This window comes from Haemorhous mexicanus, chromosome 6 (assembly GCF_027477595.1).
Source record: "Haemorhous mexicanus isolate bHaeMex1 chromosome 6, bHaeMex1.pri, whole genome shotgun sequence".
NCBI classification, from domain to species: Eukaryota; Metazoa; Chordata; class Aves; order Passeriformes; family Fringillidae; genus Haemorhous; species Haemorhous mexicanus.
The window spans coordinates 43,149,844-43,169,895 of record NC_082346.1 but is presented as its reverse complement, the minus strand read 5'-3'; the positions used below and the strand labels follow the sequence as shown (position 1 = coordinate 43,169,895).

The 20,052-nt window shown below is 40.0% G+C and overlaps 1 protein-coding gene across 6 annotated transcripts in view; it reads right to left on the bottom strand.

Moving 5' to 3' along the window:
- TTLL5 (tubulin tyrosine ligase like 5) overlaps positions 1-20,052 on the bottom strand; it is a 129,190-nt gene that overhangs the window by 61,323 nt on the left and 47,815 nt on the right. For all 6 annotated transcript variants that reach the window (XR_009486985.1, XM_059850018.1, XM_059850017.1 and 3 more), the window contains 7 exons: positions 19,056-19,176; positions 17,343-17,489; positions 15,080-15,177; positions 12,114-12,247; positions 11,391-11,504; positions 10,614-11,021; positions 8,996-9,180 (listed from right to left, as the gene is read on the bottom strand). Coding sequence is in view for 5 of the 6 variants with exons in the window: in XM_059850018.1 (XP_059706001.1) it covers positions 8,996-9,180; positions 10,614-11,021; positions 11,391-11,504; positions 12,114-12,247; positions 15,080-15,177; positions 17,343-17,489; positions 19,056-19,176 (1,207 nt within the window). In the remaining variant the exon portion in view is untranslated. The remainder of the gene's footprint in view (positions 1-8,995; positions 9,181-10,613; positions 11,022-11,390; positions 11,505-12,113; positions 12,248-15,079; positions 15,178-17,342; positions 17,490-19,055; positions 19,177-20,052) is intronic.

The following is a 20,052-nucleotide window of genomic DNA, read 5'->3' as shown; positions in this document are numbered from 1 at the left end:
CATCAGCCTTCAGAGATGACTGACTAGATGCTACAACAATATAAATACTCACTGTTAACCTGTCCTCTCCCTAGAGTGTATCCATTTTCCTAGCTTTACCACAGAGCTCCCAGGTACATCTGGGATCCAGGACAAGCTACCATGACTTGGTCTAACAGCTTGGAAGTCTGCCAGTACTACTGGAAGTAGTCCAGCTGCCTTGCCTTCCTTAATGCATCAAGATACTGGAATCCAACAGGCTATCCCAGCACCGGGGGGAAAGGAAAAAAAAAAAAAAAAAATCACACCATCCTAACATGCCTCTTAAGAGACAAAGGAAACCCCAAATCACAAATAAGACATACACACACAACCACTGTGTGAACAGTGTAACAAAATGTACCACTCCAAGTTCCATGAGGAAATCATGTAATACAAACAAATTTCTCTAAAACCACCTTTCTGTACCCCAGAGGCCATCTTGATGACCACACCCCATACTAAAGCACCTTCATTTTATGTAAAGATTTGAATTTGCAGTAACAACTGGCCAGGAGGGAAGAACTGGGGCTAACAGGCTGGGAAGCGTGAAACCTGTGTGTGCACCAAGGCTGATCTGGCCAAAGGCCTGTGACATTCCTTCTTTGCTCTCTGAGCTTACCAGCTTACAGGATATACATATGCATACAGAGCACAAATGTTCCAGTCTCCAGAAAATGTTCCAGACAAAGACCTGCCAAAGACATTCCTGGGAAACCTGACAAACTTGCAAATTCCTTTGTAGTGTCTCCAGCATATGCATCCATTTAACAATGAAAAAAGAAAACTCAAGTTACTGCTGCTGCTGTGGATGGTTAAACTCCCCCCTCTTCCTTCTCCTGAAAAAGTCAGGCTTTCATTTAGACACTCTCTGCCTCAAAACTTCCAGTGGGAGTGATTTTTACAAGGCACAATCCTGCCAAAAGTTTGATGATCAGAGTGTAATCTTTCCCATAACATGAGACCTAGCCACTCAGCCTGGCCTGTTTGGTGACTATCTGCAGATGTTGCTGCATCATAACAAAACCTTCTGCTTCTATTCCCTGTGGAGCCTCAGAGCAGAAGGAGTTCAACATGAGCACTGCAGAAACTACAGTGATATTTTCACTTCCTACAACCTCTGCTGAGACCAACTGGTTACATTACTGATGCTGCGACAAATCAGTAGTAATAAAAGTAATTCCAGCTCCCGTGTGAAGAGCTTGAGTGAGAAGATGGGGTCCTGCAGCAGAGCAGAAGTGTGTGAGAGAGGAAAGAAAAAAATACCCCTCAGAGGTGGGGTATTGCCTGCTTCTTGCTTCTCTTACTAACTACAGTAAGATGCCTTTTTTTTTACACTTCCCTTTCTATCCATCAGTGTTAGTGTAAAAACCAAAGAAACAGTCACACAAGGAAACTGAAACTAAGATAAAGTGGGTTGGGTCAAACCAAGGGATCATCACTGGAAAAAACCCAACGTTCCTCAGTGGGGAAAACAGCCTCACCAAATTTCTGTAAGTATTTGCTGCACCCTAATTTTAATGCTCTTGCTGTGCTGTTCAGGTCTAGACAGGAAAGAGCTGATGCCCACTGGGACCTGTACAGGGTGTTTTGGCAGACTGGCAGTTTGCTCTGTCGAGGACAAGGCAGGCGAGGGTACCACATTGTGTAACTAAAACAGTTAAATGAGGAGTGGTGTGGCTTCCAATATTGCTGTAGCTGAAGTTAAGATGAAGATCACTATTTTGGGATTCCCACAGCATAAACATGGTCCCTCTGGGACACCGTAAAACTCGCCGTCAATTCTTCCTCACTCCCTCTTCCTGGACCTAAGGTTTAGTACACTTATCTGCTTCCTTCTCATTTCCACCTTCTGTCTAAATGAAAAAAGTAGAATAAGACAAGTGTCCCATCCTCCACTGGATCAGTCAGTATGTTTGCAGGAATCCTGGCTGCTGGATCTTGGGCACTGACTGGCTACACAGCACAGAAGGAGGCAGCTCTGTATAGCCCTTGCCTGGGTGGTCTGATGTTATCCCTGTGATTAAACTCCCTGGCTGCAAGAATTGGAGCTATTCCTGATAGCTAGGACCTGAAATCTTTCAGTCTCCCACACACACACACACACAGAGTCAGAGCTCCCACCAGGTTTCTCCTCCTCTTGGTCAAGCTGGCCAATTCAACAAATTCTTCAGCTCCCTAGCATTAATAACTACAAAGTACTACAGCCTGCTAAGATATCAACTCCAGCTCCCCCCCATCACTGGGCAGTGATAGGGACCTCACACAGATACAGCATTGCAGAAGAATTTTTACCTTACAGCATGCTTCAGAAAGAAGTTGCATGCTATTTACAAAGAAAAACACTCATATGCGTCCAGGATCCAGCCACACCTATGCTGTGTATTTTCACGTCCTCCCTGCAGAAAGTCTTGCAATGCAAACACATGGAAATATTTTATGCTAAACAAACATGAAAAAAAGACTTCAGATTAAAGCCTGGAATAAAAGGAAAAGTAGATAAACCTGGATAAGGCTTCTGTTCATCAAGAAAGGCCAATGGCTTACACTAGGTACAGGTAAAAATCCCCTCTTAGTTCAGCTGTGCAGAAGTTACAAAATAGTAAGATCTCTACCTCATAAAATCAAGGCAAGAACGGCAATAAAGTTCCTCTCCAATGAAATGAGCTTGCTGAACTGTATCTTCAGGCCTCATTCCCTAACTCACTACCAACATACCTGCCTTGTTTCCCCAACAGTACTGTCACCATCTTGGGCTCATGGGAGCCAATGGGCAAACTGAACAAGAACATTACAGGAAACTGCAAAACTGTTTTACCATGCACCATTAACCACTACACTGCACACACTGACAAAGACATCATCACTTTGTAAAAATAATTAGCAACCATCCGATTGACATAACTAGGGAAATCACTAATTTCAGATACTTTGTTCCTCACAAGCATCTCAGAAACCCACTTAGCATAATGAAAAGATTGACTACAGTAAAGCAATGTAACAAAGAAAATCCCATAAACATAGAAGCAGCAGCACAGCACATGCTCTTCAGTATAAAAGGTGAGTTCAGATCAATGGCCCAGCAAACTCACTACCCTGTCTGACATATTTCAGAAGATGAAAGTAATTTGGGTTTCCATGCATATAACAAACATCTTATTGATAAGGCAAATAATTTTTTATTTCTGTATAATCTAGGGATTTATCATTTGCAAAATGCTCATTATTCTGTCTGATTAAACTATGGCCTACTTAATTTTTCAGCCTTCATGGTATTCAATTTTGGCAAGTTTCAGAAGGTAAATAAATTCTGTGACAATAACTATTCACTTTTACTTTAATTTTTTACTCCAATATCTTCCTGCTAAACTGAATATCCTCCTTGTATTATGAGAAATATTAATAAAATAAACTTTATTTACCTTGTCTTTCATTGCTCTATGTAATTCCTTCACACTTATCTCCTCCCTCAAAAAACTTTTCACCATCTTATTAAAACTGCATTTGCAGTCAATCATTTTAAACACAGTTATTTTTCCTAAATTCACTTCAGAAATGTCACCCAGAAGTGAAAACAGTTTTGAGGGAGATTGTAATCGGTGCTTACACTAAAACATATATATCCTATCCTGTTCCTTAAATGCACCAACCATTTTTCTTTGCTGACTTTACTGCTCAACTCGAAACAGGTATCTGCACTCAGTTTTCACTTAAATAATTTTTTTTCTTCCCTAAAGAAATAAAGTTTAGATTAATCATTCAAAAGGTTAAAATTATTGCTTATCATATAGTCAGTTAATTATAAACACTGAACTTCATCTGCCAGCATCTAGCCTAATTAAGGCAGCTCTTAAATTTCTGCTAGTTACTCATAATAATCAAAACCAGAAGTGAAACATAGCGACAAATTATCAGGAGGTAGGCTCAAGTTTAAATTTACAGCACACACCTAACTTCACTGTAACTGAACATGAGACTCTTGCAGACCACATTATACTGAAGGTAAAAAAAAATTACCTCACGTAGCAAAAATGAGCTGCACAAACATGGATGAACACTACCGAGTAGGTAATCTACTGTAAATTCACACCCTATATTACCTTGCAGTAACTTGCTTTTAAATTCATTCTTTAGGTCATAAAATGCCTTATTAATGTCCATATGAACCTTCTCCTTTCAAACCTTTAATTTTACACTGGATCATGTACATTCTGTATTATGTATCTTCAGTTATCCCCTTGTTAAATAGCAAATGGACTAGTTCTTTTTGTTGTTTGCTTTTTGTCTTTTTTTGATCTGTAATAAGACTTCTTTTATCAGCCTACAGATACCTGTCCATCTTAACAGCACTTGATGAAAGCTTGTCAAAAACCTTTATGGAAGTCTGAATATGAACAAGCTAAACTGAGTGCTGCTTTTCTCAGTTCAAAGAACTCTAATAGATAGGACATAAGAGATTACTCACTTTATTGTGGCCATTGGAGATCAGATACTTCCTTGTTAGCCTACTCAGCCCCTGCCTTACCAGGTCAATGCCAGACCCTCAAAGGCACATTTACCATAGAGATCTGTTGCTTGCTCCCAGACACATTGGGTAGCTAATGAGAGGCACACCCTTTTATTTTTTGATGCTGTAGAGCAACTATAGTTAGATTGCACAAACTGCAAAAATCAGGCAGTGTCTGAAATATACACTATAGTGTGGATAGAGGTACCTAACTCCCACTGTAGTCATGACCTCAAAATGAGCTTTATTATTAGACAAAAAATAGAAATAGTAGAAAAACACAACTTAATGAAAGGCAAAGTGTTCCTACACACTTTGTGTGACTGTCTGTGAGGACCGAAACTGAGTACAACAGAACAAAACTGCACATCAGTAAGGCTTTACCTTCCTACATCTCCATCTCTCATATGCTAGGAATTGTATATGTTATGAGTGTCAGTGTGAAGTTCCTATCTGATCTTCCAGAAGTCAATGGAAAGGACTGACAAAACAGAAAGCTGATGTAAACACAAAAATCTTGTTTTCTTCAGAGAACAGATCTTAAACATCTTTTTCAAAGTTCATCAGATACTTAAAATTTTCCCTTTGGACATTCATATTTTAGTAGAAAAAAATTAAGTAGTATCAATAATATCAATAAAAAAATAACTCAATAACAAACCAATTTAATACAGAGGCTAGAAAACAAGAGTGTTAAAGAGGAAACACGAAACAGGTACTTTGGGCATGGGTAGAAAACAATGAAGAACAGCAGGGATTGGAGAGGGACAGAGGTGGATTCCCAACCAGAATGACAACACCATTCCAAGCACAGCTGCTGAGGCTACATTCCTGGGAACCCCAGAGACTCACACTACTGTAAGGATACCAGAAGCACCTCTCACAAATACAGGAATGGAAAACAAGCTTCCCAGCTGCTCTTGGAAGGAGGTATGCATTCAGAGCACCCCAGCCTACAAGACACAGCTTGGTGCAACACATCAAATCAATGCATTCAACTCTCACATAGTAGTTCTTGCCCTTGGGGGGAAAAAACCCCATAACACACAAACCAAAAACCCCCACAAAAATACAGTCCACAGCAACACCAGTATTTTCAAGTCACTCCTTCATATATCCCCTCCAATGGTCCTAATCTTATCATGAAACATAATTAAATCCATATATCAAGTCCTTTTCATACCAGCCAGGTACTTTCCAGCAAGGTAGACTAACTCCAAGTTTCTGGAATGGCTTTAAGCAACTGCACTATTTTTATTATTAGATAAGTAATGTTCTAATCTTCATGCCAATTTATTTAAGACTGTTTTTTAAAAAATATTATCGTATTTCAAGTGGTTTAAACACAGAAGTGAAAAGGGGGAAAATAACAATTCAGAGTTTCCTTTCTGGAAATGTATAGGAAAGTAGTGCCCTGTTTAATTAAGTGACCCTGATATGAGCCCTTTCTCTACTCTCTTCTCAGTTTTACATCCCTTAATTCTCCTGTCCTAAAGCCATCAGAGTTTCATAACCCTGAACCCTCAAACCCTCCCATCTCAAGCCTTTCCCTCTTTCATCTCATACCAATAGTCTTTGACTTCCCAGTTCTCTCCAGGTGTTTATCAAATCCTCTCCCACATATTTCTCTGTCTCACCTGTCCTTGCCTTCCCTCTTCTTGGTTCAGGCCAAATCCTGGTCTGCCCAAATCTAAAATCATGCAGCACTATCGGGTAGCTTCAACATTACCTGTTCTTCTGCAAATCACTTTCCAAACTGCCAGCCTACTCTGCAATTCCTGCATTTCTATTTATTCAATGCCCCTGCTTCCAATCTACATCCATGCCTAGCAGTTCAAATCAGACATCCTGGCTCCAGGTCCCTGAACAATAAGGCCAAGCCTTGCTGCCCGACTATTATGTTTTATTGTATGCTGATACCTCTTACTGCCCTTGTTGTCTTGGCAGCCCTATCTTCTCACAAAACCCCTGGGTCCTTCTTGGAAGACAGAATTTAAAATCCAGGCTGGATCAAAAAATAATCAGAATGACTCTTTAATGACTGACAGAAGAGCAAAATGTGTCCATTTGAAAGAGAAAAAAAAAAAAGGCATTAGTAGTAACTGCATTCTTTAGTTATGATACACTGGGCCTTGCAGCTACATTTGAACCTTCCAAAACATCACTGTTTCAAGTGGGCTTAAAAATAATGGTCTCAGCTTAGAAATTGCTATGTGCCATAAAATCAGTACTGAAAAAACAGATTGCCTTAAAAACTGTTCTCAACGAAATCCAAATTTTCATACTAAGCAAACTCCAGATTCAGATTTCATCTTTGCAAAGGCATTATTTAAAAAACATGGCCAGAAAAATCACAGTAGAGAGCAGATGTCTAGAACTGAATGGACAGAGGCTCAGGAAGGAAACTCTTTGTCAGATAGAACTCCAGCCCTAAACTTCTCATTGGCTTATGAATTCCTTTCTACACTGATCTTTTTCACGATGACAGAAGATGACAAAGACATAACCCAACACATTTCTGTATTTCACTACTGAAACAAAGCCTGTGCAAACACTGTATAGTTGAATACAAAATACTGCAGAGTCAGAAAATCAGCAGCGTCTGCTAGGAGCTGAGCATCAGTAGTTTGCTTATTGCAAAGCAAATTAGCACCATCATTTTCCTACTATCCAATTCCCACCTCTTTTGGGGGAAAGTATCTTGGAAAAACCCAGAAGCAAAAGCAATGCAGACACATTTACTGCATTTCCAGGCTACCCATGCACTTCACAGCCACTTTCACTCTTGAGTATACCTACACAGACTGACTTGACTGCTGGCTAAACAGGTTTCAGCTGCCACCAGAGTATGCTCCTTTGCTACCCAACACAGCTGTGCTCAGGAAACTCCACTGGCCTTGCCATGGAGATCTGTCTGAATTTCCCTCTTAACTTCCCCTTTTATAGTTCCTAATTTATCTAGGAGTAACTAGCCATGGTAGGAATACAGGAGTTTAAAAAGAATTTCATTTTTGCAGCTACACAAATGGCTGCAAGAAGACACATTGGGTTCTCTAGAGAGACCCAACAAACCACAACAGTTGAAGCAGAATGGTTAATGAATGATTTTAGGGAAAAAAGTCTATGAACTTATTTTTCAAATTTCTTTTCTGGAAAGACTGAAATGAAATAAATACATTTCAATTTTTTTCCCAAGTATCTGTTCAGATAGTAACTTTTATTCAAGGAGGCAGTTTCCATAATACATTTAGCTTTCAGGAAATGCTGATTTGTTGAATGAAAATGTTTCACTGTCAAAGTTTTTGAATAGTTTTACTGACAACATTTCACTTAAAACCAGCTGAGAACCAGACTGATAGCTCTGAGTATTACTAGACAAACAAACAAGAACAAATTGTCTAAATAGGATCTGGTCTTATTCAAGACCAGGCCTCAGCATCACCAGTACAGCCAGTGCCCACAGTCTCTCCTGAGTCCATCAACAAGAAGGGACGTTATTATTTGACATATCCTTTAAAAATTAAAGGCCTATCTGCAAAGAAAAATCTATTCAGCTTCCTAAAGTTATAAATGTACCCCACATTTTGAAATATATTGCCAATAGCATAACTAGTTATTCAAAATCTAAACATACTAATAAAATTGAAAGAAGCGAGGAGAAGCAAATATTAGCAGCTGTTGCAACTATTAAACATGCCTCAGAAAACTCATCAAAATGTAACCATTAAAACAGTAATTCCAAAATATAAGAATCAAACTAAGACATTCAAATTGTCTCCAGCAAGTAAAGAGAAAAAAAATTGCTGTCCAAGGCAAAGTGCCTATGCTAGAAAATGTGCAGTTGGCAGCTTGTTTAACTGAGAAGTGCTCAACTTGAACACCTTTGATGAGTTCAACTATAGCATACTATAAAGCAAAAAAAAAATGTTTCTGTGTAACCATTTAGGACATAATTCAACATGAAATATGAAACGAAGTGGAATGCTACCAGAACTCAATCATGTATCACCATGTCTGACAAAAGGATTATCATTCCCCATGCTAGTAAGTATTTAATTCTGTCTTTACAGTGTTATTGGAATATAGAATTTACATCAGAACCCATTCTGCAGACTTTCATTGCCAGCACTGTGATGACACACTGGAGGAACAAGGAGGCAAACTGCACGGAAGCATAAATCTGAGAAGACTTTGGTTTATTGTCTAATGAGACAAAGCATGGATTCCATTTTTCATAACATTTTCTAATCCTCTGCCTTTTTTCCTATAAAATGACTTCAAAGACATTCTTGTCAACTCTACAGAAAAATCAAAATTTTGGTGACTGTAAACACTTTGAAACAACAGGACAGAGATGAATTTTCATGAGATTTACTGCATGCAGCATACCTCAGCCCAGCCCAGTGCTCACACAGAAGCCTGTGACAAACTTCTCCCTTGCACAGGGACTCTACTTCAGTGCTTACATACCTGCTGTGTAACAAGACTGACGTGGCTTGGTGGGGAATACTGGCAGGCTGCTTGCTTTTCTGCCAGCTGCTGCAGTTCTGCTGCTGCCACAGTGGGCCCATGACGTTTGCCCTGGGCAGTGTGTTCTGCATCCTTGTGCATCCTGGCTGCGCCCACAGACTGCCCGCCGGAGCTGCGATGGAGACCTACCAAACAAACATCGCAATGTGCTTCAGGAGCAATGTGCCAGACTCTCAGCCTGCTGATCACAGACACACAAAAGTAGATAAGACACCAAGAAGAATACAGAATACACCTATTCTGCATGGGTATTGCCCAAATGAGCAATTAGCTATTCCAAATCTGTATTCTCTTTATTACAATGTATCTAATGGCACCCAATTCCAGAGATGTTGGCAGTTGTTACCCAAGTTAAACCTGTGAAGTTTTTCCTTGAAAACAAATCTCTTTAAGTAAGCCACACAGTTGGGAAGTAAGATGTATTTTAATGCTTGAGGGGTTGTCAATATATATACAGCAATCCTAGTAAACATGTGCTGACCCTGACACACAACCTAGAACAAATAAATACCATCAAAATGCCAAAAAAAATTAGTATTATCAGGATCACAGCTGTTAGCCTCTATGTGGTTCCCTAAAGTTTCCAAATAAATTACAGTCTGCATGCAAATTCCTACAGATTCTACTATGCTTCAGGTTCTTTACACTTTAAAGCTGCATTGTTTAAACGAGTACTACAACAGCATGATAGATCTCTAAATCTTAGTTTTGGGATACCCTTGGATATGGCAGTGCTAAAACACCCTAGGGAATGACATATTGTAATGATTCATTCAGATCCTTCTTTTCTGGAGGTCTTGACACACTTTTAAGTATTCAACACTTAGGAGATTTCATTACAAGATTTCTCCACTTGATAGACAACCCGAGAACTAAGACCAGCACATAGACTGAGACAGGACTTCTGCTAATGAAAACAACATTAAACCCATTAAAGAAAAATGACATCAGTAACACAATAAAGAAAATACACAATATTTAATTTCACAGCTCTTTTTGAACAAGGTCAAAAGCTGAGTTCAAAGCACAAGGCTGAGGTGAGACTACAACTAGCAGAAAAGAGGTTTTTTGAGGGAGGGGTCAGCCTCCTCTCCCAAATAACAAACAACAGGACAAGAGGAAATGGCCTCAAGTTGTATCAGGGAAGATTTAGACTGAATATTAGGAAAAATTTCTCCACCAAAAGGGTTGTCAAGCACTGGAATGGGCTGCTAGGAAATGGCTGAGTCCCAAACCATGCAGATATTTAAAAGACACAGAGTAAATGCAGCTCTTGGGGACCTGGTTAATGCCGGACTTGGAAGCATTAATTGTTTGACTTTGTGATCTGAAAGGTCTTTTTCAATCCAAATGATCTAATGATTACCTGTTCATTTGGTCAATAAAAGGGCATCTGCCTAACAAGCACTGCATCCTGTACTCCTGCTTTCTGTAAGAAATTCAGCACCATCCAGCAAGACTCAATTCTGGAAATGTAAAACTTCTACCTACTCCACAACACAAATTACACAGTCTCTGCACTGAACTAGCAGGTTATTATGAATCCCAGAGCACTCACCTACTTTTGCAGAGGGTATTTGGGACAATCTTTGGCTGTAGATCTGAACAGCTCTCTGAAAAGATGAGAATGGGCCAATGGTGTAGTTACCAGAACGACGATGTAACCCTGCCAGGCTACAAGTCTCAGTGGACATGGAGCTTGTGAGGACAGAAGAGCTCTCAGGAGCTGTGCTCTGCAAGGAGTGTAGTGGGGGTGGGGACTGAATCAGTCTGGGACCAGCTGGAGAAGCCGGCAATGAAGGCTGACCAGACACCTTTGGATTTTCAGAGGCTGCAGGCTGAGATGGCATCCAAGAACTGGTACTCCTCTGGAATGTGGCACCAGAAACAGAGGAAGAAGCACCAGGAGGGCTGCACTGAGGTAATTTCGCTTCGGCATTTAAGGAGAAGGTGAGTCCTTCTGGAACTATACAAAGATAATGAACATACTATTTGAGGAAAATCTGCTTTTTAGGTCCTTTGATAATATCAACACATCAAATGCCTGCATTCAGACCCACTGAAGCCAAAATGACCTCATCTACCAGAGACAAGAAGAGGCTCTACATGATAGATACCTTCTTTCAAAGCCTGCCATATCTAGATCATCCCCCCCAGGGAGAGGCAGCTAACTCTTTCCCACTACCTACTCTACAGTAGCATCTTCTCTTATGTTCTAAAGTACAAACTGGGCATTCGGATCTCTGTTTGAACCCAAAGGTTCCCACCTTTCTTTAAAACAGTATATGCAGTCTTTTTTTATTTTTTTAATGATTATTTAAGTCAGTTCACTTACAGCTTGATTTAGCTTCTTTGGGTTTACAGCCTTTTAGCGCTCCTTCTTCAGACAAATCTGCAACAGAACTTCTGGGGTGATCGCCTTTTATTTTTTTCACCATCTCAGGATGCTCTATAATGAAATCAAGGAGTTAGGAAGTAGAACACTGCAAATCACTAGAACAATGCTGCAGAATTAACCCTTGTTGTGATTGACTTTATTGCTAATACTTCCCATAGACCACACAACTTCATTGATGACAATTATGCTGTCATCATGTATAGTAGCATGGACTACTAGATACATATGGCTAGCACACTCTTCCTTCCACAGAATGCCTAATTAGGCTCAAATATACAGTCTCTGCCCTCCAATGGATACACTCACTGCAGGCAGCAAAATTTAAGATCTTGACTTCATTTATCCCTCACTTTGATTTTAGGATTCTCTGTTCAATTCTTACTGCCTTCAGTTTGCACATTCTCATTTCAGTCATGAACTACCATATCTAGTTCCTTATAAATAACACTCTAAGTTCAACCCATTTCACTTCAGGAAAAGAAGGCAGGAGTGAAGTTACTTTAGTCTTCACATAAGACTGAGCAAAAAAAGAAAAAAAAAAGCCAAAAATATGTGTAACCTCAGAAAATCTAAGTAATACTGTGGGGAGGTTGCTCTCTTCACAGACATAAGTTAGATTTGTCTGGGCAACATCATCTCAGAACTGCCTGCAAAACTTACCACCTTGGGGCTGCTTCTCTAACTGGTGACTGCTGTTGCTGTGTTTTGTGGTTGTGGATTTTGATCCTAGGAAGACACTTGCTGATTTGTTTTTCTGTGTGTAAAATGTCAGTACTTCCTCCAGGTCACTTTCACTGCAATAAGGAGAGATGAATGGATGTAGAGTGAGGACACTAAGCTTTTCTGCATTCATGTAACAATCAAAGACAATAAACGATAAGTAAACTGAAGAGTAGAGTGGGGGGGAAAATAGTGGTGACACTAGACAAGCTAATGATTTGCTCAGTTCTACAGGGTAAGAGCAGAAGGAAGGCAGCATGCCCTGGATAAACCTGAGATTCTCACTAAAACACCATCTTCTTTAGCAGTAGGAAATTCCAGGCATTCAGGAGCCTTCCCAGGATAAATAAAGAGCAAGTGAATACTTCGAAAACATCTGGGGAGATGAGCTCAACCTGAGAGATTCCATTCAGCTAAATCTGTCAGTCTTCTGCAGGTGCTCTTTAAAACGAGCAGCTATTTTCTCATGAGAGAATTCAGCTCAGCCTCTGTTTTATAGTCCCTATTAGTAGTTTCTGTTCAGCAGTGGGGGGGAGAAGAGGAAAGAAGGCAAAAGTTTGTTAATTAGCCAAAACTGCAGGACAACCAGAGCAGTCAACACTTTTGGGAAACTCACAAAACTTGCATATGTTTCTCATTTTCCTTACAAGAACAAAGTGGGACAGCCCCAATATCCTAAACACCTATTGGTCCCAAACCAGTATCAGTTACTTGGCCATTCTTATTGGAGCTTGTGCAAGCTGTAGCTCTGGTTGTTTGGTATCTAATATGCTTTCCTTTTGCTATATAGTGTTTCCTCAGCACTAGCAAGTAGCTGTATGGCATGGCAAACACCAAAGCAAGTAGTATAGTGCCATCAATACTACAAGAAAATGTAACACAGGAATATAAAGTAGCAGAGCAGCAGTTGGAATCTTTCAAAATATCCTCTGAACATCACAACTGCAACTAGTATTAGCTAGCTTAAGCTTTGGTAAAAACCATGTCTAAAGCTGATACACTGAAGCTTGCAGCATGCCCTGAAGATCCAAACTTCAATTTTCCTCACAGAATAGAAGTGAAGAGGAAATACAAGAATGAAAAGTTGTGTGTGGAAAGGTGCTTTAGGCTTTTAAATGAATTTACGAGTATGTATGTGTTTTTACAATGCACTGAGGATGTTTAGAATCAGTGGTCATAGCATACATACAACTAAACACAATGACATCCATGTGGTATCAAAGTTAGAGAGTCAATGAGACCATCTCAATTAAGCAGCAACATTTATTACCGGTTTTCTCCACTGTTGTGTTCACAGCACTGCCGAATGAACACTTGAAGGGGAAATCTATCCCCTTTGCTTGGCTCCAAATGACTTGCTCACTGATTTAGGTTTGAAGTACCATGCCAAGTAGTGTCAGAAATCAGAGATTTCAAACGCACCTCATACTTCATAAGAAGCAGAAATATCGTCCCTAGAAATCATCTGATCATTGGCAAACTGTTTTATATCACTCACTCAGAAAACCCAGCAAAAATCTCCAGCCCCAGCCTAGACTGTGCATCAGGCCATGATGGCATGGTAGCCAATAACATCAAAACAGAAGAATTTGCAGTTCTGTTCCATGCAGCTATCTCTTAACATTTCTGTTGCAAAAAGGAAAATTACCTGCCTAGGACACAACATATTTTGTGGCCAGAATGTCCAGAGACCCAAAAGCCTGGGCCCAGATAATATGCATTTCTAGAAGTAGATCCTACTGTGTATGGCAGTCAGGCATCTTTATCTGAAGATTTTTCTGCAATCCTGTAAATGTGTTGCAGTAATGACTCCATCAATCATATTAGCAAAAGGTAAAATACTTGTATTCATAAGAATGTATCAAGACAAACTGTGAAACCATCTGAACTTAGGATGCCTTAGCTACCACTCACTTGTAATCATTCACTATTAGTGCTGTCCAAATAGAAAAAGAAAGAACACTTTAATAAGCAGTCACACAAAAGAAGTGACCATTAATCTTCACAGAAATAAGAAACTGGACATTGAAAAGGAAGGTAAACTCTGTCCAGATATTGACAGGGGTTCTTGCCTACACAGGCATGTCATATATTGACCAAATAATGGAGTCAAGAGGAATCGCTTTTTGTCCCCAAGAATCAGATTTTGAAAACATAATTGTGGTTCACTGAATAATTTCAGACCTCTCCATAGTTAGATAGTTATAATACCATTGTTTTTCATACAATGCTACAGGCCCTAAGGAATACTCAACTATTTTCAAAATATGCTTCTTACCAGACTTTTCAAAGTTTAAAGCAGATAAAGTGCAGTGATAGAAAATGCTGCTTTTCCATTGTGAAAGTAACTGCTTGAACTGAACTGCCTTAGCAGGCCAAATAAGAGGCCTAACTCCCTTCCTTGCTCATCTCAGAAAATCCAGACCCGGAAAATTCCTGAAAAGAGGCAGCAAGCATGAGATTTGTTTCTGAGAGCAGCAACTTGAGTCAGAGCTGTAAAAACTGTTCAACCACAGCAGCTCAAGATCATCTGAGCAGCACTTCTAGTTTCATTCTCCTTCTAAAGTACTGCCTTATTTGGTCCAGCATCACAAGAGACGAAACCATTAACTCACCAGCAGCAGTTTAAAATTTACACAGGCCAGGGCAACCACTGCTGTCCTTTGAGAAGTTACTTAATGGTCAAAACATCTATTTTATGTTCTCCCCTAGGCACCAGATGCTGATGTTACAAGTGTTTGGTTGCTGGAAGAGAGACAAGAGAAGACAAGCTCTCCGTCCCTCAGCAGGAAGAGGTCTTACAGTTAATAAAGGTATGTAGAGGCTTTAGATCAATCAAATTATCTTTAGAACAAGGCTTCAAGGCTGAAAGATCATTTATCAAGGGGAATAAAATCTATTCCTACCTTGCTCTGGCAATGAAGCTCTGAAAATCTTTAGGATTCACTCCCTCCTCCTCTTCCTGTTTCTTTTTTGATTGTTTCTGAACCATCAGCTCTGTTTCCTGTTAAGAAGTAGTATCTGTAAGTGTCTTTATTGTCCATGGCATAGTTACAGCTCCCAGAATACAAAAACCAATTCCATAGGATGTAAGAAAAAAAGAACATTGCTACATGCAACAACATGAATAAATATGGAGAGCCCCAGATACAGCACTCTAAGCATACACTAGAGTCCATTCCTCCACTTGACACAAATGATTTGCTGAGAAAAGGTCAAGTCTTCAAAAATGTGTTGTTCCTTCAACTACACTATTTGCTAGAACATAAAGAAGTATGGAAGGGAAAAAAAAATTCAAATAATTCTGCACAGATATCGGGTCCCCTCTCCACTTTATCGTTTCTGCCACAAAGTTCCTCCCAGCAACTTTTATCTGTGCATTTGTCCCAGAAGTAGACAGACAGAAGGAGGGAAAAAGTATAAAATTAATCTTAAAGAAACTGAAGGCTGTCTGTAGAAAAATCAACAGATTTTCTACCATAAACTAGTAGTTCTCTTGAGTTAATTTATTCTGTCAAGCAGCAAATTGAGGGCTTATACACATACCATAGCCCCACTGATTTAGCAAAGACTAAGAAAGTAAAACAGTACAGCCTATGGCAAATGTACTTAATACACTGAAATATACTGGAATAAATGGTAAGCCTTTGTGGGTGAAAGTGGGAGCAAGATTTCAGATACAAATGTCGTATATTTCGCCAGTACAACAGGTCGGCTCTAGAGGTTGGATTGATACAAACATGTCTGTTCATTAGGAAAACCTTCAGACCTGTCTGAAATACCAGTACCAGCTCAAAAACTTTCTGACCAGACTTGACCTCCACTTTATTTCTTCCTGCTGTTACCCTGAGCATTCCCAGGAGAAAAGGATCAGATACATATTTTGAAACCTAATTCAAGACAGGGAAGAAAAAGCCAGTTTGGGACATCTTTACCATTTACTGCTTAAGTAAATGTCTGAATAATATGTGATTGGTTTTACTTAACTTGCTGGAGCTGTATTCTTCTGTGTCATTACAGATGATATACAATGGTAAGTATTAAATTTGCCATTTAATATATTAAATCTATTCATATTAAATCTGAAGTTACAAGTCAATGAAAGAAATCTGTATGTTGGAATCAGAAATCTAAAAACCTCACAGTCTAACAGTTTCTCAAGGGCTTAAACACATACACCCTGAAACCTCAAGTGATATGTTCTCACTTGTTTTAACTGAGAAAATAAGTTTATGCACTGATTTATTACCAGTTACACAGCTTTATTTTGTGAATTTACTCAAGAGTTAGCAGAAAATCCTAATGTTTGAATACAATTTGAGTGGAAATTATATCCAAAGCAGCTGCATTCTTCACTCACCACAAAGCCACCCAAGTGCTTTGTGGTTCCTCCTAACAGAGTACTTCAGTGAGCAATAGGCATACAAGGCACTCCCTGGAACAGATTTGGTTCAATACCAACCTTGATTAGACAGATCAAGTTACCAGCTGCCAGTTCTGACAAGGCAACAGAAGTGAACATCCTCTCCTAACGAGTAGAAGCTTGAAGGCCTCTGCACAGCTGCCTCTGAAAGCTGAATTTCAATTACCCTTGTTCTAACACTGAAGAAATGCTAGGGGGCAAGGGAAAGGGGAAGCTGTCCTTGCAGGACAAAGATTAGGTTGAAACCACTATGCTAAGAACAACACCACCTACATCTAAAGATGTGAAAATTATTTAAATTAGGACCCACAACTCCTTTCCACTGAGCATGAGGAGTAATTACTACAGATATGTAGCAGTCCCTCAGTACACCAAGTAAATAGTAAAATACATATTTCATGCTGTTCTGTATAAAAAAATATATTTAAAGAAGCCCCATAAAAATAAGAAGTGGGAAGAGGCATTACAAAGTATAAGAATCAAAGACAAGGCAAAGAAAAAGCACACTGCCAGTTAAATTCCACTTCATTTCAGCACTTCTTTTTATGCACATAATTACTGGCCTGCACATATTATGTAATAATATTGTTGTCTATCTGACAATTTCAACAAAGTACCATTGTTGGATGCACAGCTGCAAGCAGATCATGTAAATAACAGAAGAGTGCCTTTGAAACAGCCTGCACGAAACATTTTGTAAGAAGAAAAGAGAAACCAAAGAAACCATTTCAGAAAGAATAAGTCACCTTGTTGTAAGAGATGATGAACTCGCCCAGCTGGCGAGCCAGGATGCGCCGCCGATCCGTCAGCCCTACGTGACGGCTGGGGAGCAGCAGCCTCAGGGACGGACGGAGGTTGCTGGCAGCTCGCTTCAGAAAGCGGATGATGAGGTCCTGCAAGCAAGAGATGGAGTTAACAACGTGCTATCTGCACGGTGTGGGGAGAAGAGAATAGAGATACTACAGCAGCTAAGGACTGGCAGGAACTAAACACATTGTCCTGAGAAAATGAGCTGAAACTGGCAGGCAAAAGCATTCTGCAATATGCACTTTTAATACAGCCCTATAAATCCAATGTGGGGGAGAAAAACAGTGGTGTATCTTGCCTGAAGTGGGTCAGAATTTTGAGCACTTAGGAAGTGTTTGTCTCAAAAGCATAGCAGATAAAGGAAAAAAATAACTCATCAGCAAAATGCAGAGACACACCTGTAAAGTCCAGTATCTTAGGAGAATGTTTCCAAAAACCCACATGCAATGTGTTAAAGGGGGCCTGTGGAAAAGTGCACTGACATAAAACTCTCTCAGCAGCACTACAGGAAATGGGATCTTGGTCAGATACCTCCACTACAGTGGGTAGCCCCATTTCATTATTTTTCAACTACATACTATTGCCACGTCCTCTCTACAGCACTAGATGTCTACATCTACAGCCATGTCATTCCAGTCCCTCACCATGTCTGTTTGACCTCTGGTGGGGGAAACATACGGCAAGGCAGATCCTAAGGCAAGATGCATCCTGTGAGTGTTTTGAACCCTTTCGGTCTCGCCTCTGGATTTGCTTTTGCTTAGGAGCTCTGCTAATGCATAAATGAGCAGCCTCACAGCCAAACTATTGGATTTCACAGCTCGCCTCTCACTGCCATTACTCCAGGCTGGTTTGATCTGTTATTTTAAACATTATTCTTTACAGTACAGCAGACAAAGTGACTCTCAAAAAGCCCGTTTTAATTTCCACTTGGAAAGAGCAGAGGTAACATTTTCCACTGAGTTGAATGATTATTCTTGACACACAATTTTATCTCTGAACTATATTTTCCCTGCAACACACACTCAGTGTGAATATATGCAGAAAGCTCAAGAGCCCACTGTACAAAGGAAGGTTTGTGAAAGGATCTGAGGATTGCTGCACTTTTTAAAATGCATACATATCAAACACAGGACTTCGAAATACTGCCTAGAAAAGTCTATCACTTTTGCTTTCCCTTCTCAGTGGCTTTTACTTTAATTTCCTCTATCTAGAATGCAAGTAAGATTCATAAACACAGATGTCTGGATATATTACAACAGTACATAAGAGCAAAAGCTTAACTGGGTACCTGTTCTATTTGAATAGATGAAGGCTTTGCTTAACGCAGCACAAACCACATCCTGACAAGTACTCTCAAAGAATCTTCTAGAGAAGAATTCAAGAGCAGGTAGACTCAGAAATCTCAACATGAGATCTGAGCAGCCTGAATGTCAACAGAGTCTAGTCATTAGGAGCTCTCTATCATTGCTCTGAGGTCTGTTAGCAGTCCTACCGCATCGGTGTATTTAAAATACAGCACTGCCAGCTAGACAAAGATGAACAACCATCATCTCAGTTGGACTTCTGTACTTGCAAGAATAGGAACTGACTTCAAAACTCTCAAGGTAGATTCCAACTTGGCTTCTCAGTCTGGCCAACACAAAGCTTCTTACCATTTGCTCATCCTCTTTGGCAGCCCAGGCAGGATTCTGGATCTGTTCTCCAGCCTCCTTCACCAGTCGGAGCTGAACATGCCGTAGATAGGCAGAGAAAGCTGTACGAGCTTGTACTTTGCTGTGGACAAAAAGAATCAATCAGTTCTCTTCAGAATAGGAATGGCAAGAGTTACAGCAGTCAGGCACAGCTTATGAACCAAAGTACAGTCAGTAAGGTCCTCCTAAATGCACTAATGCTGAAGCTCAAAGATTCACCCCATCAGCATTTTCAAGCAGACCTTCAGTTCACCAAGATGGGGTGGTAGGTATTGCAGGAGGTACAAAAGACTCTCTAAGATAAATTCTAAAAATAGAATGTTCTTCCTGCCTTTTACAGCCCTGGTTACTCTCATCTAAAAGCCAGTAACATGGACCTCAGCAAAACCATATTTTTAAAACAAATTCAAGGCTCTACTGGGCCTCTGTTTTCACAAACATTTTGAACACCACAACAACAGACCATAAAATAAACAAAGGGCTTGGTACTGGTGCCAGAGTTATAACAAAGGCCCTGTAATTCCCATTAGAAATGAAAGAATTAAATCTGTGAAAGTGAGCTCTTCCCCTGCTAGCTCAGGGATACAAGCCAAATTTCATTGAGCAAGGCACCACTGAGGAATGAGGGAACATCAGCAAAATCTGCTGTGCAGCTGGCTGAACATGTTGGGAAGCTGTAAGCGTGAACTGAGGAAAGGACTGGGAGGGACACATAGCTTCTCATTCCCTCACAATAGTAGCCACTTTAGTATATGCATCTCTTGTGAGAGAAACTGCTGAAAGCTCTGCCTAATTCTGTTCATTGTCCTCTTGGTCCAAACCTTAACCTCAAACATTTTGCTCTTCCTCATTGTTTTCCCCACAGCTGCTAGAAGCTTTTCATAAGGATATAGCAGTAGACTGGCTTTAGTGTCAGCAACAGATTTCCCTTTCTATCACAGGAAATGTCCTAATATGC